General features: G+C 41.8%; 1 protein-coding gene across 2 annotated transcripts in view; it reads right to left on the reverse strand.

Annotated features, from left to right (window-relative positions):
- Positions 1 to 21,307, reverse strand: part of FHOD3 (formin homology 2 domain containing 3) — a 384,646-nt gene extending 363,339 nt beyond the window's left edge. For both annotated transcript variants that reach the window (XM_082045688.1, XM_082045687.1), the window contains exon 1: positions 20,799 to 21,307. In XM_082045688.1, coding sequence (XP_081901814.1) covers positions 20,799 to 20,963 — 165 coding nt within the window. In that variant the 5' untranslated portion in view covers positions 20,964 to 21,307. The remainder of the gene's footprint in view (positions 1 to 20,798) is intronic.
- Between the last annotated feature and the right edge of the window lie 5,082 nt (positions 21,308 to 26,389).

Consider the following 26,389-nt stretch of genomic DNA (forward strand, 5'->3'; position numbering starts at 1 on the left):
TTCTGCCTCCGGTCCCTCTGGCTGAGCTTTCAGTTCCTGGAGCAAAAAAATATTTAGGAAAAAAAAAAAAAAAGGGCAAGAGGCAACATCCTGGCAGTTGTCCAAAGGGAAAAAAACACCCAAACAAAACACAAACCAACAACAAAGATCCACAGTTTGGAAAACTGCTGACAACCTAAGTAGTAGGAAGTTTCTGATGATCCAAAAGCCATTGTGAAGCCCGATTAAAAAGAAAACAACAGTTATGGTTGTTCAGCTTGGCCAAGCAAGGAATAGCTGACTCGATAATCCTAAAACAGGAGAGGAATGCACCTTTTTGTCATGCATGAAGAAGGTTCAAAGTAAGAAATGAAAAATACACTTTTCCCCTCCACCAAAAAAAAAAAAAAAAAAAAAAAAAAAAATCAGAAAACATTTTCTCTAAGCATTACTTCAATGCAAAGAGCAACTATGCATATCAGAAGACATTGCTACTCTTCTGCCTTCTTTTAAAAATGATACTTTAATTTCTACAGCAGCAGTATTTGAGATTGGGGGTTGGTTTGGTGTCCTCTTTTTCCTGAAGCATTTCATTGCTTTTCATTAGTAAAGCAAATGTCCTGATAGCTTTTATGTTTAAATACATGCTTCAAACAGTTTTCAGGTTACTTGGGTTTCGCCAGAGAAATAAGCCACAGATGTTTTACTGAGAAGGTTTTCCACCAGGAAATTCATGGCCCTTCCAGATATCTCAGATATCTAATAGCCCAAACATACTTTTCCCTACATGACAGCCATGAATATTTTCTTCCCAACAAGTTGCTTATAGGTTTATTATAAAAGTATCCATAGGCTACAGGTACAAACTGCACCAGATAGATTTAGGATAATTTAAAAGAGTAAGCAGCAATGAAGCCTTTATAGTCCTTACATCTTAAAAGTATTTTGCATATTCTCTTTGCATATCTTTGCTTGGCCTACCAAGGCAAGGAAAATTTGTGTAGTTTTTAATGATATTCATTCTGTCAATCTCTTTTTGCAGTTACATGAAATAGGTCAAAATGGGGGCTTTGTTTCCATTTCTATAAGTCTTGTAAATTGAGTAGGTAGTCTTCCAGTAGCTTTAATGATGTGATACCTATAAAATATCCTCTAAGTAATAATATGCGGAACCCCTGATGGTCATGATTTTTCAGTAGCCAGTACATCATATTTCTCTCTGCTTTTCCTCCCCACTACGTAACTTTCCAATGTGTTGCAAGCAGTAGCTGCTGCCTCTTTCTCCCCACCAGCACAGGGACCAACCACCACTGCTAACATTGTCTCTCTACTGCAGTTATCAACCATTTTCCCTCCCAAATTGTTTAGTGTGTTAACATGATTCAGTTACGCTACCAGCAAGTGTTCCTGACATTCAGACCTGAGAGCTCCTACTTCTATTTCAGACCTGAGGAAAGGCTCACATACCAATCAAAGAAAAGAATACTACTTCTCTATGCAAATTTGTCTTTTGCTTATTTTAGACCTTTGTTCCTCAGAGAGTGGCACAAGAATTCTTCCAGCAAACAGTGCTGGAAAGAAAAATGAATATTACATGCCTTTTCTTAAACAGAAAATATGTCAGCTGCCATCTTGGGCAGCACTATACAAATCTGAGTCCACAGGTTTATTTAACATACTCATTTGATTATTCTGGCAGAAACAACTCCCACTCCTAGATATATAGGCACAATTCCCAAAGAAGATACTGGGCTTGCACATGACCATTTGTAGGGACAGACATTCTGTGCACATAGATTTCTTAGACTGAACAAAAAACAAACAAAAACCAACCAACCAAAAAACAAAACCAATGAAAAAAATCCACAAGAAAAAAAAAAACAACACACCACACACACAAAAACCACAAAACAACAACAAAACCACACCAGTAGGAAATACTAAGCAGGAAAAGATGAAAATTCTGATTTGTAGGGAGCAAACAAACAAATAATAACAGCGAGTTATCCCTCACTGAAATGAGAGTTGATCCCACCATAATCATGGTTATATGCTGATTACTTATTCTCACCATAAGCCCAGCTATTCCCCAAATCACACACAGTCATCTTCAATACCTTCTGTGTCTCAGAGCAAAGTGAAAAGCTCTGCAATCTAGCTTACAAGGATTTGTTTAGAGCATGCAATTTTGTTTAACTCTGAAGGCAAATTGTTCTTCTCACAATTAGCTGTTTTCCCTGATTTAACAGTTTTTTTTTTTTTTAAATAGACTAATCGTAAGAACTCATACCTTGAGCCGCACAAGTGAAAAATTTAGACATCTTGATTTCATGCTTATTGGGGTACAAAACCCTTTTAGTACAATAATGAAATCCATTATACTTCTCTTTTCTCTCTTCCAGTTAGACATAATGTTTATTATATGAAATTGCACTACATTTGTAATAAGAAATTGCACTGATGAATAACTGGATGAGTAACTGCAAGCCCTATGCACCAATAGAGAAGTCAATACACACAACTCATTTGTCCTGACTACCCTTCCAGAGCCATATGAAAATATTGATTACTAGTATATAATTATAGTCCTTCTTTAGAAACGACTTATTAAATAATCGTGGTAGGGGGTTGTAAACAGCCTACAGTATAGATCTGCACTCAATTTCTACTATACTTCGCAATTGTTATATAAGTGGTAACCTTGTCCTTACACTGGAGGGGAACCATGACACAAAGTTCAGTGTTGCATACAGAAGTCAGCAATTCCACGAGTACACGACAGACAGAAAACCCAAGAGCAGAACTTTGTGATTTAAGCCTATATAGGATCTCCCAATTATACCATTAGACTCCCCACATTAGCTTTGCCAATGCTGGTTTTCCTGTCTGTTGTAGACCAGAGGAGCAAAAAGCCTCGTACAGACAGTGTTTGCAATCTGGGCCAGCACAGTCACTGGATCCCAAGTTTCAGGACCTCACCTGGTCTTTGCTGGCCTCCCTTCTCCTACCCCTTTGCTATACTCAATCTAGAGAGATGGCCTGTGACCACAGGCTCCCAAAATGCCAGAAATGTTGAAATTAATGGGTCCTGGCATAGACAGTCCCTGTCCTAAGAGCAACCTTCACTTCTCCAGTCTCACTCCAGGCTCTCTGGGCAGAGGCTGGAGAAGCAACAGCCCCAACTTCTGTCAGGTGATGACCATGCTAAGAGAAATGGTGTCAGGCTACAAAGGCAGAGCTGGCCACTCTACTCCATGGAGTCAGCAGCAAAGGGAAGGAGACTAGCCACAGTTCAAGGCTGTAAGGCCACATCAAGCCAAATCACACCTGTTTCATTTGGGTGGGTTTTAATACACTTGAATTCTAGTAACCTCATTTCATTTGCTTGAATTTAAAACAGAGGTGTCAAACTCATTTTCACCAGGGGCCACATCAGCCTCACAATTGCCTTCAAAGGGCTGAACGTAATTTTAGGATTGTATAAATGTAGGAGTAGTTACATTTATAGAGTCCTAAAATTACATTCGGCCCTTTGAAAGCAACCGTGAGGCTGATGTGGCCCCTGGTGAAAATGAGTTTGATACCCCTGCTTTAAAGAAAAACACCTGATGTGGTCCCCAGCAACCTCCTGTCAGTTCTTACAGGAGAGACAGTCAGAGGCCAGCCTGTGCCACAATGCGCAAGACTTAGGGCTCCTCTGGGGAAGTAAAGCATCAATTAACTAAAGGTTACAGCCACTGAGCATGAGCAGTAACTTTTTTATCCCTAAAGTACTGAGTTGGTCTAGATTCTAAAGATATCTGTGCACCTTAATGGCCTTATGAACTGGGGAGGGGAGTGGGGTTCCCTGCTAAGCAAAGGCAACCACCCAAGCAAGGGTGACAGAACCAGCTCTCAGTCACTCGGTTTGGTGAGACACCAAACCAGAAAACTGAATCCATAAAACAACAGCATAGCTTACATAGCTTTAAGGCACAGAAGGTCACATTGCAGAAAGCTATATAAGAGCACCTCAGCATATAAATTAAAATATAACACATCAGGGGCTGACACAGGTATCCCTGTTTCCCTCCTGCTACAGCCTTGGTTGGAATTCAGCATCAGGTGACAGAAGTCACACTTGAGACCAGTGATAAGTTTAGCAAAAAATATTCAAGAGATTCCTTTCCCCAGTCCTAGATCTTTTTGGTACACTATGATCATCTTCTGTAGAGTGGAATCAAGTCATTCAGTAATTTCTATTCCCAAAGGGCCAGCCCTGATTGCTAAACAACGGTGTCATGATAAGCTGATCCTCCTTTGGCTGGAAAAGACATAGTGGTTGCTGAAACCTCAACAGGATGCTAAGAGAAAGAAATCTATGTTCATTACTCTCTATGGTTAAACTTGTGCTGAGAGTACTTTTGGTTTATAAACCACTCTGGTGAGTTACCCATAAACATGCTCAATAATCTTTGGTAACATTTTGCTTGAAAACCTAAAATAATATAAAAAAATGCAACAAATTCCACACAAAGCCTATAGCAGTTGCTGTTTGACTGTTATACAGGCCTAAATGATGGCTCACTGCAAAACAGCCATTCCAATATCAAGCAGGGCAGATTTTTCTGTTTCTGTTTGGGTTTTCCCCCCCCGCCATGAAGGAGACAAAGAAGAACTTATCAAGTTCAACAGACAAGTACAAACCAGAAGCTGTTCAATCTTGTATTATGAAGACTGGATAATTTTGAGAGCATGAAAAAAGCATGCTAATGAACGGGTAACAACAGATGTACATAATCACAAGAAAAAGCAGGATAAAGGATGCTTATCAGCTATGCTCAAAAGGCACTGTCCATTCAGTAATCAAATAATATCTACAATATGTTTGAAAGAAGCACCTTAATTTTGGATAATAAAACGAGTACTGTAACCTACACAAGGATAGTGTTATCACATAAATTCACTTTTTAATCCGTTGCTTCACTATAAAGAGCTCTTGGAAAAATAACATTTGAGAGTCCAGCTAAGCTGCATATTAAGGCCGTACTCATGGCTCACTCATCCACTGCAGATGGCTCAAACTTCCAAGAAAAATGCCTCCTCTGACCAATACCTAGAAAAACTCAATGGCCATAGCTAAGCAAGTAGGAAAACAGCTTCCAAGTATGAGTTATCCATCACTGTGCTATGGAGACACAGAGAAAAACACCAAAATTACTTACTGTAAGGTCTTATCTTGAGTTGAAGTATTAGCCATCACTGTGTCACCAAAAGCATGGAGGAAACACTCTCACCTCTGACAGTCATCCTGTTACAATCTGATAAGTAAGACTAAAATGAACTAAAACATATCTGCATTGAGAGCACCATACACATCCAGAGAGTCTCTCACTACATATGCCAACATGGTGTGCTCCTTCAATAACTAGTATTTTTGCAAGCAAATCTCTTCCCATCATTCATTTTCTGTGGTCTCTCCCGTAAACTGACAGTGGCTCAAAAAGTCTTGTCCCCAAATCAAGTGTTAAGATTAAGATTTTTTTTTTAACTGAGTTTCTACTCATTAATGTGATTCCAAATATCACTCTAATAGGAAACACAACAGTTAAAAGGCTCCTAAGCCCGTTAAAAAAAAGCACATCTCAAAGACAAGTCTCACTAACACCTTCCTCGTGTGAACTACATAATTCAACATGCCAAAAATAGGGCGATTGCAGCCTGTGTCATGTTGTCAAACATAACCACTGTCTTGTACATTGGATTTCTATTTTTAATACAAATGTGGAATGGTGCACTCACATTTAACAGTGATAGCCCTCTCCTGAGAGGTGAGAAATGAAGATATAGATCCCTTCAGGCAAAGGAGGAGACTAAACGTTGGCAAGAGTTCCATTTCCAAATCAACTGCTTAAGCGGGTATTGACATCACTATCATGAGAAATTATGTGAAACCTTTCACCCAAAACGTTCAACTAAATATTTTCAAATACATAAGGCTTACACTTGAGAAAAAAATAGTGCATCTAGATACAGTTTTATTGCACTCACTGGGCATTTTTACTACATCGAACTAGTATATTAAAACTGTAACTTAAACATGTTTCATCTAAGATATATTAAAAAGACACTCTTTTCCTCACAACAAATTTAGAGGCTTGCTGCTATGACACTGACAAGACTTAAACAGAAGTATTTTTTCCTCCAGACCAGTAAAATAGCTGGATGTCAATTCATTTGTAAAAGTTTTCTCAAGGGGTGGCTCAGACATAACACTTATTTCAGGTAAGGTGGAAAGACTTTTTTTCCTTCCAATAAATAGTCATACTTCTTTAACCTTATTTTCACTTAGAGAAGGCTGAAAAATTTAAAGACAGTAGAATAATTCCCCTGCCCCCAAATAATAAAATAAGAGTAAGTACAAACCTATTTTCTCCTGGACAAGAACAAACCAAGGTGCTAAGAAACACTTGATCATCAGCTTAGTACATTTTTGCTTTGTACACTTAATGGACTGTGCTAAGGGCACAATGTAACGCCCAGAGGAGAACTACGTAAACAAAGCGTTAATTCTAAAATCTGACAGCAGCAACACCTGTATTTAAACTTCACACCAATTTTGCCATAAGGAGGCATTCTGCTGAAGAGTTTCTCCTGGATTCCCAAGCGCTGTCCTCCTCTGCCCACCTACCCGCTCCTGCACCCAGAGAGCCAAGAGCCCATGCTCCAAAACCTCCCGTGTTTCTGGAAAGAAGGAACGGCTCTTGTACCAAGACTTAATACAGGAAAGAGAATATTTATGTTGCATTCCCCATTCTGCCACAAATGTACGTGTGAATCTAAGGGCAGTGTAGGTTTTGTCTGTATTACAAAGGGTGGTGTTTTTTTTAATTTTTGCATGAGTGTAGTAGCTCTACCCGTTTTATCCACCTGCATATAAGGGCTTTAACACTTTAAGTCTCCTCAACTCCAAACAGAAGCTCTTCACTTGGTGACCTCAAAGAATTTCAAGTCAGCTTTATGTTACCCAGTGCCAGCATCTCTGCAACTAAGAGTATATGTTCCCCAACTGTAGCTATGGAGTAGCATGAGTACACAAGGCTTTCAATATTAGGTTGATATACACAGCCTAAATGTAATTTTGTTACTAGCTTATCTTTTTGTTAGAACTGCAGATTATGGCAGCACCCTTCTCATAGACAGCCCCCCAGAAATTGCTCCTGAGAACCAAGAAATTACAATACTACTATTTATAGGTGTTAAATAAGCAATTTTCTTGAAAAACTACAGCCGTTCTTCAAGATAGTTTTGTTTCACTGTTACCTACAGTGGAAAAACAGAGAAGGCCCTGGTTACTCAAGACCGTTAACCCATGCACAAAACACCCATTATCATGGTTTCATCCATCAAGAGTAACTAAGTGGCCAAATTTCCCTCCCTTGAGAAGGGTGACTCACAGCGACCCACAAACCTGTGAACTGAGCTTCCACCTCCCGCAACAGTTCAGGCTACAATACTGAAAAACAGCAAGGGGAAGGGTAGGAAGAAGAAGAGATAGAAGAGATGGCACAAACGTTGCTTTGCTACACAGGCCATTGTGATTGCCCAAACACCATTATGTGTTTGTATAAACATTCTGTGGCTGGGGATTTGCACTCACCTCCCTTTGCAACAAAAACAAGACTGAACACAGTAATTATCTTCAACAGCATCTGATTAAGTAAATAGGTTTTTCCATTTCCATTAGTAGCTCATAAAGGCAGACCCTAATATGAGCACCACTCAGATCATTGCTCAGTGGTGACAGCTTTACAATCAAGCCAAAATAGGTTCCACTGCAATAGCAAATAGGAGAATTAAATTCCCTGGTAGCACAGGCACAAGGTCATACAAGTATTCTGTTATGGGCTATGGTGAGAACACTCATGCCAAAACACTCATATACTTCCACAAGCAGCTAATTACAACTTCTCACAACAAATCCTACAAATATTTAACAGAGATACTTGAAAATATACAAGGGTTTCAAATTGCTAGAACCTGTTCACAAAGTTACAAGTGACAAAGTACAGTCTACAAGAGACACTAAAATTTGGCTAATAACCTGCTCATGATTGTATTCCTGCTTCAAGGCCAGGAAAACTTTAGAACTTCCCTCCTTTTTTCTTCTTGTGTACAATCACCCCAACTTCATCAGCCTCTGGTTCTCTTAGGAATCTGCCTTTAGAAATAACTCAAACCACAGAAATCATTAGTAGACACATGGAAACATAGTATGAGATCAGTCACTTTTATTTTACATTGTCAAACAGCCAGCCTGTTAAAAAGTAACAGGTAGGCATGACTTCAGTATTAACCTCTTGTGACCCACGTACAGAACACACTTCAGTCTTGACTCAATTTATTTAGCAGAAATGGACAAATAACAGTGTGATATAGAATAGAATCATTTCAGTTGGAAGAGACCCTCAGGATCATCAAGTCCAACCATAACCTAACTCTAGCACTAAACCATGTCCCTAAGAACCTCATCTAAATGCCTTTTAAACACCTCCAGGGATGGTGACTTTGCCAGTTCCCGGGCAGCCTGTTCTAGTGCCTATAACCAATAAGAGAAGACAGAGATAGGTACAAGATTGCTTTAGTTGCATCTGCATATACAATCATCTAAGAAAGTAATCTTTTTACGGTAATTCTTTGTAGTTTATTTCCCCTTCCCCAATTTTAACATCTAAACACAGACACTGAGTACTTGGCAGCCTGCAGCCCATGTTGGCTCCTTCAGAAGAATTCACTGAGGAAAAAGGGGTTTTCACTTGAATATTTCTTCAAACTATATGAGTTGATGCGTAATTATCTCAGAGATTATTGTTTTTATTTCAAGAAATCTAATTTGGTGGATGAAGAACATGAGAGCATAATTTTAATCAATCTCCCTTGAAACTTCTTAAAATAACACTAGCTGATGACTACTTGTGAGATAGCAAGCTATTCTCCCCTCATCGGCCACATATATCTTTCTGAAATATTTGCGGGAATATCAGTGACAAACCAGAAAAACAAAAAGGAAGCAAATATAGCTCAACTTACACTTCACTGAAAAATACTTCTAATCTCCTTTTTGTCACTCAAATCACACCTAGTCATAATGATTTCCAAATGCTATGGTCTGTTACCAGTGATTTTCCCACAGAAACAACATCAATTTGAACAGTGGTTTTAAGGCAAAAGCGTTCTTTCAGCAGCCTACCAGAATTATCAAAGAATTTAATGCAGTCGGTTACCCATTTGAGGCATAACCATACTAGCTAATTTCATCAAGTTAAGAAAGTATCTTGTTCAACTATAAAATCCTAGAAGTCACTGGACAGCATTCTGTCTATTGCCTTTGTCAGCTTTTAATTATGTCACATTACCAAACTGCCAAAGCAGAGTACAACTGATAGCACACAGCCCGTCTGAGAAATCCTATTTTTAGCCTGCAATTCAATCAGCATACTTACAATGGCTAGGATTAAAGCCCAAGACAGCCACATTGCTGTATATAGGCCAATGCAATTACATGTTGAAACACGTTGAGAGAAAGCGATGGCGAGCTAGACTCAAGGTTGGGAGGAGCAGTCCCAGACAGACAGCTGCTGTGTGCCAGTGGATTCTCCATGGGCATAAGCACACTCCCACATCTTGCCCACCTTGATCAACAGTCTACCAAGGACAACATTGAAACAAATGACAGTTTTACTCCAGTTCCTTCCAATATGATGTAGTGCTCATGAAAGACAGACAACCTTTTGGCAACCTTAAAAATCAACATACTTCTATCTTCATAGGCAGCTGTTCAGATGACATGGTTTTGTTCACGCTACAGTAGCTCACTTCGGTTCTGCCCTGAAAACACAGCCCATGAGAAGACACCTCAGTGCTCGCCCTGCGTGCTCTTGAACTTCTGTGCCGAGGTAGCAGTTACCTGTTTTGAAATAGCATTTGCAAGGTTGTTTTTAAATACCTGTCTTCTGTGGCACTGAATAAAAATATTTAAAAATTTATTTTCCTCAAGCCAGGAAGCTTTTATACTTTCGAGTGTTAACTCTTAATTAAAAATGTTAAGCACTTGCTGTCTTTTTAATCTCCAGGAATCACATTTTCAAGCTTTTCCCCTAGCAAGCATACAGTCTTCTGGGTTGTTTGTTTGTGTTTAAAAAACAAAACAAAACAACAAAACAAAAAACCAAACAAACAAAAAAACACAAACAACAAACCACACAACACCACCAAAAGAAAACATGCTACACACCCTAAGCTTGCTGTATAACAGACAGCTTCAGACTTAGGACCTAATGTTTTAAAACAAAACAAAACATAAAGATGACACCACAATCTGATTGCTTATCCTCTAGGATATATTTAAATAAGCTATCAAATAGTTATGACTTTCATACACTAAAATTGCAGATGAATATAAATCAATAATGTGAGGAAGAGTAGGGCTGCTTTACATTACCGGTTTCCCAGGACCTTTAATGTTTTTGATGCAGCTCCGGAAAACTTTGTACAGATGAACATTATGAGATGCTTCCTTCTAAAACAAACTCCTTGACAAGAGAAAGACTACAATGAACATGTACATGTTTTTGAAGGACTTTCAAGCTCAACATACGTACAAATTAAAGCATATGTAATTAGCAAAAAAAAGAACATCTACACCTTGAGATAAGTCTGTCCATCTCCAGATTTCAATCTTACCACAGGGTGCTGTTTCTCTGAAGGGCACTTTTTCGAGTGCTGATTGCTTCTCTTCAGAAAGTGAAATAAAAGCACCAGGAAAACTGAAGTGTGAGAATCTGAATAGTAAAGCTCAGTAACGTAAAGATATGGGCATACCCTTGGCTTATCAGAAATTCACATTTATAACTGTGGTGGCTATTTTCCTTCACATTTCAAAAACAAGCAAAAAGAAGTCCATCAAGACAACAGGAAACCTAAAGGTATAATTCAGTAGCATCTGAAGTTAGAAACACAGTCTAAGTATCAAAACCCATCCTCCTCTGCCTTCTGAAAGATCAGGATTTTCTTCCACCCCTTTCCCCACAACTTTCAGCTCCATCAGAAAAATGGCTCATTTTCCTACTTAATCCAGAATCCAATCTACAAGAAGTTTCTTAACTACAGTAAGACACACAAGGCTGAATAAAGCTCAGTTAAATCATTATACGGTAGCTAAAACAATACTACAGACAAATTAACTTTTTAATTAACCTCAAAAAAAGCAACAACTGAACTCAGCGTCTAAACAAGAATGAGTTACCACCTACAAGGCAATTACAACAAATTTAAATGTAGTACTTTCAATAACTCAAGCTCACTTCTGCTCAAAATGTGAGCAGAACAGGATATTTCAGTAGGAAGGGACCTACAACAATCATCTAGTCCAACTGCCTGACCAATTCAGAGCTGACCAAAAGTTAAAGCATGTTGTTAAGGGCATTGTCCAAATGCCTCTTAGGCACCGGCAGGCTTGGGGCAACAAACACCCCTCTAGGAAGCCTGTCCCAGTGTTTGACCACCCTCTCAGTAAATAAATGTTTCCTTATGTCCAGTCTAAACTTTCCCTTGTGCAGCTCTGAACCATTCCCGTGTGTCCTGCCACTGGGTACCTTGGAGAAGAGATCAGCACATCCCCCTCCACTTTCCCAATGTAGAAAGAGGACATCAACAAGCAAACATAAACAAAGAGTATTAAAATATAAACTGAAGGGTGCATAAGAGAGGGAGGGAATATTTGGGTCACAGGCAAAAACGAACAGTGGATACTAAATCCAGAAGAGTTGTACTTCTTTCTACCTTGTACACCCACAATACAAAACATCTTATGTATTACAATCAAACCAGAACAAAAAATTCACAGTGAAATGAGAGTCCTTCAACTGTGACCAGCAATGAACATTGCAATACATTAATCATTTAGAATTTTAACACAGGTTAAATCAGTCACATTTGTCTTAAATGAAATACCATGTTTTACTTATAGCCCTGCTTTTCCACTTGTGAATAAAGCCTGCATGCCCTACTTGTGGTCACTGGAGACTTACGGGCCTTCTGTAGTTGTAAAAGAAGCTTGACTCAACTGGTAGCATGATACAGAGTACCTGAAATAAAGAATGATATCAACAAGGAAGAAATGCGTGTAGAGATTGAAAAGCACACAGAACGTAATTTGCCCTAACAGAACCTTTTCTTCCTCAGATGGTCTTTTGAAAAATACCCACTTTTGAATCAAATTACAGTTTCCTATAAAGACATCTAAAGAAAGGAGCTAGACAAAATCTGACTTATGAGAGAAACTTTTGAAATTCAGAAGTTACTAACCTTAAGACCGATACACTTTCACAACCACAACTCACTGCTACCAGGCTTCTCAGTCTTTATACCACTTTTCAAGACTTGAAAAAAAAAAAAAAAATAAAAAATAAAAAATCCCACAAACTCACTTTTCACTGGAAATGGTCAGCTACAGAGATCCTCATCACTGAAACTGTGAGGTTCATTTGTGCTGCCATATCTCATAGGCAATCACGCCTTTCTTCCAAGAGGCACAGGAAATGTCACCCTTTTCTTTCTCCCCCTCATTTCTCCAGCTGCTCATCACCTTTAATTGCTCAGGCCCTGCAGGATTGCTACACCTCTCAGGTGCAAAGAATAAAGCTCAACAGGTATCCTTAATTCTCTGCCTGGAAAAGCCGGGAGGGTTTCCCCCACTAGAGACACCAAGGCCTCCCATAAAGAGGGCAGAGGACTCCAGATTTTTGCAACCCAACTCCCTCACAATGCTAGAGATGAAAGGGGAAAAAAGAACCCCTTTGTGCATGGAGCCAAAGGTCAGGCTCCAGGGACAGCTGCTGCAGTATGGTAATAAACAGAGCATAGATATGTAGCTCTTTAGATTTCTCTACTTCCCACAAAATGCTAAGTGTTTCCAAGTAGTAGAAGCCTATTTATGTCTACCCCACAGCTAGAACAGAGTCATCACTGGTGCTTTGGAGAAAATTCAGAACTTCTGTTCCACCCTGACAAGAACCAGGCACAAGTTCACGCTTGGTATTTCACTAGCACAAATGAGATTCCTGTTTGTGTCCCAATTGCGCGCTCTGCTATTAGGCTCCTTCCTTGCAAAACTTACTGTAAAATAGCCTTGTAGTAATGAAAGAAGTAAGAAAACAGACAGGATGTGCTTTTCCAGTTAGCCTTACCTTGCATATGCCCCTTGGATGAGCAACCCAGCTGGCACAGCTATGAGAGCTACAGCTGCCTCCTTTGCCAGCCCCCAAATCACGCCAGGTGGTTCACAATGAAATTGCTGAGCAGCCCCACCAGAGAGAGGCCAGGAAGTGCATCTTCTCCTTGCTGATAACAGACGTCTGAAAAAGCTAGACACAAAATCCTCACACTGCTCACCAGCAGCTGAGGCAGCTACCTCCAAAGCTGTTACATGTGGCTGCAGTAGTATATTTACAATTCTAAAGAAAATACTTATTTTCTCAATTTCACTTACAAAGACTGAAGGGCTCATTGGTAAATCTGAGGCAACTAGCTTCAAAGAAAAGTGCAGCAATGTCTTGTATTTTCATTTTTTAATCAATATCAATGTTACTTTTTTTTTTTCTTTTTCACTAGCATAGTATGTAGTTTCTAAAAGCAGAAGATAGCACAGAAACCAAGAAGAAGGCATAACTAACTTTCTTTCCTAAACGGGGAAACACAAGCTATCCATAAGTGCATTTTATTCCAATGTAATCACGCATGCTATGTACAAGAGGAAAAATGTGTTTGATTTATCTGTATCGAGTTAAAGCAATACAACTGGTTTACCTACACAAGGCACAAGATACAGGTTACTGTTTTTGTGGCCAACAACCATAAAGCTTCAAATCATACACCCCTTCACTATTGCATGTAATCCTGCATACCTGACTTAACTTTGTATTACAGCTTGGTTATTTATGTAGCTTTTTCTCACCTTCATGGTACCAGGAGTTCAACTGTCAGTAAGCACATCATAAGCCTGTGCAAGTCTCATTTTCCAAGTATATATACTTCACCTTAAAAACCACTCCAGAACTACAACTAAAAGGAGATGAAGCTGCTTTCCCAGTCGACTCCACTCGTTGGTATTCAGCCTACTAAGCACTACCATGTAAAATTATGACCAATATGAACAAAGATCAATAAAAATGCATTGTCCTTGTTTAGTAATAGTAACCAGGCATCCAGGATCAAAATTAGCAATTTTTTAAGGGCTTTGTAATTCAAACAAATATCCTACTCATAAAATTGACAGGTCAGTTTAAAAGTATGACTACTAAAGAAAGTCAGGTAGTCATACTGAAAGAAAAAAGTCTTAAGGCATTTTGGTTTGGTTTTTTTTGGAGTATTCTTACATTCTTAAAAAGAAGCAATTCTCTCATTCCCAGCATTTTAAGTGTTTGGAACTGGAAACTGCAATGCATTTTTTTAATATATATGTGTTAAGCTGATGACATGTGGAAAGTCAACTTTCAAGTCTCACGCACCTTTACTTCAATAGTTTCATATGCCAGATGGTTGCAGATGTTTCTAGGTAGCTGGGCCTACTAGAGAGCTCACTGCTACTTTTGTCCAAACTTGTTCCTCTGCTAAAAATATGTAACAACATTCCTTGCTGTCTTATTAATAACTGTAATACAATATAAAGTTAATATTAATATAATGCAATCCAGGTGGTGTGGAAAGTGATGACAGAGGTGTAATAGCTGGCACTCTTTCCTCGGAGCCCGTAATGAAGTAATATCCTAGCACATGGATACAGCCTACTGAAGCAAAGAAGGTGTATAGCCCCAGCACAGACCACTCGAGGTCACCAAAAAATACATGACACTTTTTGAAAGAGCAGAGGTACTAACCTTTCCTGGCTGAATTTCAGTCAGAGAAGTGAACAGTAAAACCAATTAACATTGCCATAGGTGATAATGTGATAGTTGATTGACTGACAGCTCAACTACCTTGCATACACTTGCAAGAGGGGTGTAATACCATCCTCACAACCCAGCAAGTGAGATCAGACAGAAAGAAAAGGGACTCTCATTTAGACCCTAATTATTTGTGAGATAGGAAAGCTGTGAAAACACAGGGAAAACTCTTCCTCAATGTTTTTAGAACTCATGTTCTTATTTAGGACAATGTGGGAAGAAGAGTAGATTGCAACATTCCAGGTCCCACCACTTTTCTCTGACCATTCCTCCACCAACATAGATATGGACTGAAGTCGTCTTAGTCTCTTGCTAACTGAAGCAAACAGCAATCTTCATACAAGAATTTTGGAAGAAAGGAGATAGCTACAGCTGGTTTTGAAAGAAAACATCAACATTTCCAAGGATAAGACTTGGGGTATGATAACAGCAAGGTCTACCTTCTTCCATTTCATCTTTGTTTCATTACAAACCTCCAGTAAAAGCATGGTGATGTGAGTTTCCAGAGGCTGCATCTGACCCATCTGTGATTTCAAAATTTAGAACTACCTGCTGACATCATGTTCACAGCCATCACTCTTGACACTGAGTTCTACAAAGACTCTTATGTGTGAGCAGCCAAATTGAAAGATTTGCAAGAGAGAAATGTCAAATTCAAGAGTGAGACCTCTGGCATAGGGCTGCTCCTCTGCTTTTACAATATGGCTTTTAAGCCTAGATCAAACAAATGAACTGAATTATAACTTGCCCAAACTATAACTTGTCAGAAGAACCTTGCAAGAACTTCAAAGACCTCCAACGTTAAACTGCCAGAGATAAAGCTGAGAATTTGACAGTTACTTTGTATCTGCCATAGGGGTATCTCTGTTCCTTTGAAGGCCCACACCACAGAAGACAATAAGCTGCCAGAGACTTGGCAGCTTTTCACAGTTGTGCTTTTGGGAGGGTGTTTATACTCCCCCAGAAGAGTGTGTTTCACAAAGGACTCTGATGCAGCTTGTGCTTTCAAGTCAGAAGACAGAGCTGGATCCTACCCCCCTGCACTCATAAACACTTCCCTAGAAAATTCAAGCACACACGACCGTGATAGGGTCAATCTCTTGAAGCACAGATTTTGTCAGCTCCAAAAATACTTGGCTAGATCCAGAACACTTTGGAAACCTATGTGAAATAACCGTTGAGTTAAATCACCTCTTCTCTCAAAGTATGGGAAAGAGCTGATGTCCACCTGCCTCAAGGATAATATGAAAGACCTAGGCGTCTTGACAGCCATTAACTAAAACATTCCCCAGTCCTCAGCAGTGACACTTGCAGAAGATATCAGCCAGTTTCCCCTGCCTGTGGGTTCATTTTCCCTGGAATAATGATGATATTCTAGTTTCCATCTTCTATTCTTCAGGTCCCATGAAGAGCATTATGACCAACCCAAAAACGCTCCCATCACTGCTACCTCCAGCAGGATCAGGATCCAAACCACCAAGGCATTTCTTAATGCAACCGTGTGTCAAGGCAACGCAGGGAAAAGGAGCAAGTTGGTAGGTTTTCTGGTCTCGGAAAACCTGAGATTGAGGCCAGGATATAGCCTGGCTTTGAGTTCAATGCCAGAGCTGAGCTCCATGCCAGGACACGACCCAGTGGAACAGCCCCTGCTATCAGTTTACATCACACCATGCCCCAGAGTCAGCCCTGGCTTTAATCTAGGGCTAATCACAGCAGCTGAAGACTGAAATCTGGATGGTTTCTTTATGAATGAAACTCCTGAATCCCTCTAGTGCTCATCGGATTTATTTACTTACAATCACTGGTTTTTTGAATGACACTGTTCCTAATTACAAATTCTTGGAAGAGATTTAAACACAGAAGTTGCCTCCAGAGGGAACAGGAGGTCAAAACAACTACCCTTGTAGCATTTTATCTCCCCACCATGACCACCAGTACGCCATATGCACTGTGAGATTTTTTTTTTCATTTTTCTTTATTACACAAACTATTTCAATTACATTTTCTTGATAAATTAGACAGTGTGATTTCCTGTATTATTCTAAACATGTATTTCTTACAGAGCTGTCCCAACACTGAACAGTACTGTGGGATGTGAAAACAGAATATGGATACATAGTCAGCACACTGTAATTATATGAATAAGTTATAATGAAGAAGATCTCTAAAAAAAGCACACCACTTGACATGGGCCATGTATATATATCAGCTCTCCTGAATGACCCTGTGTCAGCAAGTTGTAAGTATCAAGTAACTCAAAGCAATTCAAAACCAACAAACCCAAAGTACCGAATTAGATTCAAAGTGCATTATTGGCACTGGGCCTGAGCCACAAATTTAGATCCAGTTCTGAATCTTCCCAAGATTCACAGAGATGGGCAAAAAGGACATTTGAATTTAGAGCCCATGCTTGATCCAGTTCATTTTCATGCAACAGACAGTAAGAGAGATAAAAAAATCCTCATCCAAAATGGCACCTTGGGTAGCCAAATCAATATAAGCAACCCACAAAAGCTCTGCAGCGTGGCTTAGTTACTCAGCAAGAATTTGTAGACGTGGCTAAAACTACCATAACAGAATTTGTGGTACTTCCATTGCATCAGTGTGTCGCCACCTAGCACCAAGGCACCTGAAACTAAGGGGGATACCCAAGGCAAGCGTTCCTGATGACAGTGCCATGCCCCATGGGGGTCAGTTCAGCACACATGCACCAGGCACGACTGCTGCACACACAAGGCAGAATGGAGCACAACCCAGGTACAACAAGCTGCGTCATCCACAGATAGAGCCATAGCAAAAGCTATGTGCACAGAACGAAGCAGGCGGGAAAGGGTGAGGGAGAAGGTATTAGGCACATAATTCCAAGTAATAGAAGGACTGCAGACACCCTTCTTCTCAGTTTTGCCTATCAACTGGTTTAGGTGCTCCACCTCATCCAGATACTTGATGCATTCAAGGTGGTAAAGCCCATTCTAGTGAGTGCTCACGGAACTCAGCCATCTAACTTCACTGCACTCTGCCACATTCGGAAGACACTTTGTAGACCTAGACTTGCATTCACATGCAATAATTGTACGTTTAAAGAGAAGAAGTAGTAAAACCAATAGATGAAATCAAGAGTTGTACATCCAAAGAACTGGACTAAAGAAATGTTGCCTTTTGGAGTCAAACGATAACATTTGTTGGTAACAAAAAAGCTACTAACAACATGAGAGGTCAGCATATCAAAGCATTTTTCATTAGAGTTTTAAATTGTTTTTTAATAACTGTTTATAATATTTAACTTACAATGATTTGCAATATAAGTTATTTTATTAACTACAAAAATACCATCAACACTACAAATTTCAACTCTGCAATGGTGAAATCTGACACTTAAAACCTGATGAAAGGGAACTAGCATTGATTATCCAAACTTGCTAGCAAAAAGGCCAACAGTTTCTAAGATTTCAGGAGTGACTTTGACGTCAGCGTTATAATGTATTTGAGCTATAAACTCCTAAGTCTGCTTCAAAATATTTTGCTCTAGTCACCATCAAAATACTAAATGGACCACCAATCCATAAGCTCACTAATTTTCAAAGTAATTAATCAACCAAGCCTCAAATGTGTCAATGTGAATTGACACCTACAATCTGCTTTGACAGCTGCATTCCTCCAAGATGACAGAATCTGTCCTGATCCTTATGAGAAATAGAGGAAAATCCTTCTCAGTCAACTAATGTGGTGATCTAGAGACCAGTCTTGAGGAAAAGCTGGAGAAGAATATCCACACTTCTGAAAAAGAAAATTCAAGGTCTGTCCCTAAGAAGTTACACAAATCTGTTGGTTCTACAAAACCACACAAAGATATATTGCCAAACACAGAAAGGTTGCACTAATGCAAGTATATATAAAGAAACAAGATTTTGGTATAACTAGTAAAAGCAAACAAGTCTAATCAACTTTTTTTTTTTTTCCCTCGTCTTTGTAGAAGCTAAGAGAAGGCCAAGAGACAGAATTAAGGCACTCTTGAAACAGGCCCTGGTTCTGCAAACACAAAGCTAACTGTAACCATGTAAGCAGATTTCAGTGAGCTTGCCCACATAATTACAACAGCAGAAACAAAATATTTGCAAGAGTTAATCTGAGGTTCTGACTGTCTTTCAATATCTGGGCTTACAGCACCTCTAGAGAGTTGAAGCCGTCTTTCATCCAAAGTCTACAAGTCCAGTTTCCAAAAATTAATTAAGCTTGAGAAACACACTGCACGCTGAAACAGGGGGCAGGAGTTAAATGTATATAAGTGGCCATGGATTTTGGGTATCCATGAAGACATTAAACCTTGAGGGGGTTTTGGTTAGTGTAGGGTTATTGGAAAAAAAAAAAAAAGCCAAGAAAGTATTCAAAGCAAAGAAAAAGCAACACACAACACAGTGGAATACCCTTGAAAATAAGGTTGAATTAACTGAAAATCCAGATTTTAAACTATCTTTTATTTACTTTGTTAAGTGTCGGGAATCCATCCTGGCCTTCTTTTAATTAGCTCTGACTCCAAAAAAAGCCTCCCTTGAAAACAATGGGACCAGTCTCTGAATTGGGGACGACTGAGCACATGAAAACAGAATTGACCCAGCACACCAAGAGCTTCCAAAGGTTTTGTGCATTAGGCAGAGCTCTGTTCACTGGATGCTGTATCCTTGGCAACTATTATGTGAGAAACCGTTCTACAAATGCAAAACTTCTGTCTGCTCCAAGAGCTTTTATCTGAAACACTTTTATGGGGTTCTGGATATCCTTAAATCTAAGGGCACACACAGCCCTTTGTCATCTTTCCACAAGCTCCCAAGAGCAAGTTATAATACAAGTGATGTTAAGAGAGTATTTTCCTCCCACTTCATCAGAAAACAAATAAAAGTTTTACAACTTTTACTTTGTTTTCTTCTGGGAAGAAAAAAAGTGGGCATTTTTTCCCCTTTTTCTGTGGTGCACTCTACAGAACTAATGTGCAGATGCAAGATAATAATGAAAGGACATCATTATTATGTCAATCAATGGCACTGCCTTGAAAAGTGAAAATTCAAGGAACATGCCCGGGTGCCTGACTTCAAGGGCAGAACTACAGATGCCAGCATACTTATTAGAAGTAGTATGCAAGAAGAGATAGGCAAGATTTGACAAGGGCTATGGCAGTAACATGCTGCAGCTCTTCACAACAGGGACTAGCGGTACCAATTGTTTCAAGGGCAGCAGACACACTGCTATTTTTACCAAAGCCCTTGCTGTAACTGCCCAGCTCGTTAAACCTCACCACAGTAAACCTCGGATCCTGCCTGCACGACCGTGATCCCCGCAGCTGGGTTGCCCTTAAACTACACGTTATTCCCCAATATCCCCAGACATTCAGACATCGCTAGCGAGGGAAAGGCACGCAGTATTTGATACTCAACTACGGCTTCGGTTTGGTGGGGTGTTTTTCATCCCGAGCAAAACGCACAGCAGCTACAGCTACAGCAGAGGCGGAAAGCGTTAGGGAACACACGAGAGCAGCGGGGAAGCCCCTCCGGCGTCTCCCCCCCGGTCCATCCCCGGGACTTAAGGAAATATTTATACTGCCGGGGAGAGGGATAGCGCCGGCGGGGCACGGGAGCCGGCGGCCCCCGGCGCTGTAGGGCAGCCCCTCGGCCAGGCGCTCTCCCCGCGCAGCCCCGCCGGGTGAGGAGCCCGGGATGCCGCCCCGCAGGGGCCGGGGGCCGCCCGTCGCCTTTCGGCCCCTCTTCGCCGCTGCCGGGCTCCCGCGGGGAGGCCGCTACCGTTCGCCCGGTGTCCCCGACACCCCACTTCTCCCTCCCCCAATACCTTCTGCGGGGCGCGGAGGAGGCGGTGCACTCCGGGCAGCTGGGTGGCCAGCGGGATGTCCTCCCGGAAAGTGTACAGCGGCGGCCGGGTGGGCTCGGGGAAGTTGGTGCTGTTGAAGGGGTCGGTGTCATCCAGCAGCTGCACCCGGCACACCAGCGTGGCCATGGCGCATCCATCCACCGCCGCGGCCGGGTGCGGCGGGGGCGCGGGCGGGGGAGCGGGCACCCCTAAGTCACCGACACCGAGGTGCTGCCTGCGTGCCCACTGCCGGCTGGGAGCGGCACTCCCGTCCCGGCCGCGGCCCCCCCGGAGCAGGCTGGCCGGCCGGCAGCCTCCCGGCTGGCTCTCCGAGCGAGCGCCGGCCGCCTCACAGCCGCCGCGTCTCGGGGAGGCGGCCCATGGCCCCTTCCCTGCCGGGATCCACGAGTGCGGGCGCGCTTCAGGCCGAGAAAGGAGGCGGCGCCGGAGTCGCGGGGCGCGGGCAGAGCGGTGGTGGCGGCGGCGGCAGCAGCAGCTCCCCCATCCCCGGCCGCTGCGCGCCGAGCGGGCAGTGGGACTGCCGCGGCCGGCACCGGCGACGCAGAAGAGCCGGGCAGAGGGCGGCCAGCGCCCCCACGCGGTCACCGGCGGAGGCGCCGCCCTCAAGCGCGCTCTGGCGGACCCCTCCTCCCCACGGCCTGAGGAGACCTCCCCAACGCGGGATTCCCCCACCTCCGCCGGGCCGGGAGGAGGGGGAAGAGAAAGCGAGAGGGGCTACTAGCCTCTCCCGCTGCGGTGAGGGAGAGGGAGGGACCGTCACTCCGCAGCTCTTCCCCCTCCCCTCTCGGGACTGAGAAACCTTCGCCTCAGGGCCGAATAACGGTTGCCGCCTGGGCGGGCATCGCCGGCCCCGGGCACCGCGCCCCGCCAGGGCTCTCCTGGGGGCAGAGAGGCCCTGCAGAGGGATCTGGACGAATTGGAGAACTGGGCAATCACCAACCGCATGAAGTTCAACAAGGGCAAGTGCTGGATTTTGCACCTGGGACACGGCAACCCTGGCTGTACATACAGACTGGGGGATGAGATGCTGGAAAGCAGCTCTGCGGAAAGGGATCTGGGGCTTCTGGTGAATGGCAAGTTGAACATGAGCCAACAGCCCTGGCAGCCAAGAGGGCCAACCGTGTCCCGGGTGCATCAAGCACAGCATTGCCAGCTGGGCGACGGAGGTGATTGTCCTGCTCTGCTCTGCACTGGTGAGGCCTCACCTGGAGCACTGTGTGCAGTTCTGGGCACCACAGGATAAAAAAGTTATTAAGCTAGTGGACAGTGTCCAGAAGAGGTCTATGAAGTTGGTGAAGAGTTTGGAGGGCAAGCTGTATGAGGAGCGGCTAAAGTCACTTGGTTTGTTCAGCCTGGAGAAGAAGAGATGAAGAGGAAACATCATCACAGTCTACAGCTTCCTCACAAGGGGAGGAGGAGGGGCAGGTGCTGAATTCTTTTTAGTGACCAATGACAGAACCTGAGAGAATGTCAGGAAGATGTGCCAGGGGAGGTTTAGGTTGGACATTAGGAAAAGGTTCTTCCCCAGAGAGTGGTGGAGCACTGGAACAGGCTCCCCAGGGAGGTGTCACGGCCCCAAGCCTGAGAGTGTTCAAGAAGAGACTGGACAACACCCTCAGACACATGGTGTGAACTGTGGGGTTGTCAGATGCAGGGACAGGAATTGGACTCAATGATCCTTGTGGGATCCCTTCCAACTCAGGACATTCTATGATTCTATGAATCTAGATGAAGAGGGGGTGCGAGAGTCACCCCCACCATGAGGGAAGGTGCTCCAGGCAGATGGCTGGGGCAGGTTCAGCCACTCACAGTGCAGTGGAGGTGCCAGCCCCCCCGCCTGTCAGGAGAGCACTTGTGCTAATTCAGTATCACTGTCACAAACGTCCAAAATCTTTAGTATAATATTTATGCAGCCCCAAAAGGAAGCTTTAAATAATACCTGCTTAAAAAAAAAGTATTTTGAAAACTGATCTGAAACCTGGGTATTTGACCAAACATTTTGCATGGGTTTCTCTGTATTTGCACAAAACCACCTTTGCCTTTGGGGTTGTATGTACCTTGTGTTTGTTTGGCCTCTCAGAGTGTACAGCTTGGGCAGTCTCCACACCCCAGGCAGGAGACACGCCAGGATCCGCCTGGCTTTGCACCTTGGCTTTCATCTTACTCTGGTCCTGCTCTTTCCTTCTCCAGAGGAAGGCTGGGACAAAGTGCCAGGCACACAGCTTCTCGCACTCTTCGAGTCAACTCTGTGCTTAATTACCCCATCTCATTTGTGAGGATCAAGGATGCATAAGTCTTGGGCTCTTCATTCTTAGGGGCTCAGGATGCAGGAGGAGGAATGTGAAATACAGAGAATTAAGGCTTTCACTGTCCTGGGGGAATGGCTGCATTTCCACGGGCTGATCATATGTCCAAATGGATGTACCATGCTTTACAGCCATGGTTCGTGACTTGCTTATCCTTTTGTCCTTTGTGGAGAGTACTATGGGACAAGAGCTGTAGCACTGTGAGAAATGGGGGATTTATCACAGAAATTATATGTCTTAAGCAAGAAATCATGACCTCTAGATCATAGTGTTCACATGAAGCAACCGTTTCCTCCCAAAATGATTACTGGTTTGGGAGTATTTGTCAGTGCTGAGGCAAAAGGGGATTTCTGTCCACACGTGGTCTGTCCTTCTGTTTCTGTTATTCTCAGGACTAACTTGTCATGATTCGGTTTTGCCTGCAGTTATACATATTTTCAGAAAACATCATCTAGCATAAAGATTGCTAAAATCAAGGATTTTAAAACTCAGAAGGTATCTTGCTGTTTCAGATACTTCACAGATGATGTTTTATTCACTTTTTTTTTCTTCTCCCTTAGCTTGAACAAGAAAAAGGGCCTGTGGGCTGTCTCACCCCACTTCTCATCCATGTCTCTCAATTGCAGTTCTCATGCTCCATCAATAGTTACACATGGTGAGGTCCTGATTTTGAGTATTGTATCTAAGCAAATGAAAACTCATATTTTACAAGGAAATTTATTTCTGTATCTGCTTTAGTACTGACAATTTAGTTTGTGGAGAAAATCATATTGCTGCAAATCTGTCTGCTTATTTATATTGTATATTTTTGTCACCATGTAAAGTCAAGATTAAACAGGATATTTTGGTTTTATTAATTGTAATTTACTTACCATTTATATTAAGCTTCCAATTCTGTAAAACAAATTTCTACATTTGCTGCTAATCAAAGATCAATATGAGGTGGCATAAGATTGCTATTCATTGGACTAATCCTGACTTTTGTTAATTAATATATGGCACTTGTCTCGTTGCAGAGGCATTAATACTTGGAAGGCAGTTTTAAATACATCATGGAAACCAAGATTTTATATAGAGTCAATGTGACAGCATCATCTATCTTTCCTCCAATACCAGAAAATGAAAATAAAGGATGAGTGCAATCCTTGTAGAGATCAAATATCTCTAAGGCCCAACAACAAAACATTCAGTCACAGACTCTAAATCCCATGAGGAAGAATTAGACATTGTGCATCAACTAGATTTCCAAATATGAGGTGGAGATACTTTTTATGACCAGGCTGCTGGAAAGAAAATAGAATGAGGCAAATGTGAAAGGAACCTGAGTCAACCAGAGCTTGGAGGTGCATCTGCCTACAGTTTTTCCTCATTGTAAACATCCCTAAACACTACAGACCTTTAAATTTCAGAAGCTAGATTTTATTTTAGTTTGGATTAAAGCAATACAGGTGAAAAGAGAAAACACAGATCTGCTGGATTAACAGAATAACATTACAAGGTCAGTGTGCATGTGTGTGCGCGCAAATGTAGAGGGAGAGAAAGATATGTGTCTAAATGCTGTATTTGAATGGTTTTCCAGGTTACTACATATTCTTCAGAGGCCTTCTGAATGTGTAGTCTCTTTCCATCAGCCTGAGCCAGGGCTTTGTGTTTGCTCCCTCCTCCTCCAAGCAGTCACCACTTTCTGCTCCTGCTGCAGAGCCATGCCTTGTCCTTTGAGAAGTCCTTCCCCTGCACCTGGCCTGCTTTGCAGCCTGCAGGAGAGTGCCCTGTCCTCTCTCCTCTCGTATTTATCCAGTGCAGGAGCTGAAACAAGGCAAGCAGGCAATTTTCCTTCTTGCTGCGCCACTACAGCATTTAAATTAACATAGATGCCTTCTAAAAGACCTTAACACACAGCAAAATGCAAATGAACAGCCAGATACTGCCTGACAGATGTACATGGCATGAGGCACCACTGGCATTGCATCTGGAAACACAACCAGAGACTGTGATTGTCTCAGAGGGAGAGACCATTTTCCTCAATCACAGTGAACAAAATCAGCGTTCAGGAGCTCAGGGGAATCCTCAGCAAAGTCCAGGCTGTGGTCCTTCTGTCTTCAGTGGTGTTACTTGCTGCCCTGAGGTCTCCAAGCCCTTACCAAAACCAAAGACTGCAAACGATCAAGTAAAGTTCACAGTTTTAAGCTCCCAAGTTCTTTTTACAAAAACATAAGGGGGAAATCCTTCATCTGCACACATTTTTCAGGAATGAAACAGCTTAGAAGTTTTCATTTAGGGCTGATTTATTCTTCTTAACTCATCCCATTATTGGCATTTCTTAAAAATACATTGTTGAATGAGTTAAGATGGTGTGTCAAGCTTAAATTTGATTTTCATTATTGTTGAAACCTGAATGTTAAAATAACATAGTTTTTTGTCTTTAATTTCCTCTTTTTTATTAAAAATTAAAAATATATGTTGGATGGAAAGTTATTGAAAGCTTATTCTTTAACCCAAGGACCACCCAGAGTCAAAGTAAATATGTATTTAAGCAGTTTTAAAAAATGATACTAGGTGTCTGAGCAATTGGACTAGCTCCACGGGAATATTGCTTTTTCCGATATATCATCACATCGATACAGATCTAGATGCATGATCATGACATTTCAGTGTAAGCACATGAAGTGGCCAGTCCTTTAACTTCTTTATCTCTCTGTTTTGGACAAATTGAAAGGCTTTCCAAATTTCATTTTTTAACTTCAAGCCCGTTTTAGTTAGGGGCAGACGAAAGCAATTTTAACTTCCATGATTTATTCACTTAACATTAATAAAGCTGAAAAATAGCAGTCTAAATGGTAATGGTAATCAAAATGGCCTTGCAAACCACTGGAATTAAAGTATGGCAATGAAAGTGCTGACAGATACTTTACTGTAGTGATGGGAACAGTATTTCTGCCTTATCCACACTATAATATGTAAATAACACTTAGTTCTCATAGTGAAGCGTGGAGAGTGATTTGTTGTTAGCGTGGACAGGCAAACAACATAACACACTTCTCAAAATAATGGTGTGTAAGTGAAACCCCGTCTGTCACGAGACCAAGAATAATACTGTGGATTTCAGCCTCCTTCATCCAGGGATCTCAAAGCACTTTGCTACCACTAAATGCTGCCTGCTCACTCCTGCCCCACAGATGGGAACAATGAGGAGCAGGAGGCTTGAGGATACAATTCTAATATTATATATATATATATATATATATA

This window comes from Streptopelia decaocto (genome assembly GCF_964273445.1).
Source record: "Streptopelia decaocto genome assembly, chromosome: 2".
Classification (NCBI taxonomy): Eukaryota; Metazoa; Chordata; class Aves; order Columbiformes; family Columbidae; genus Streptopelia; species Streptopelia decaocto.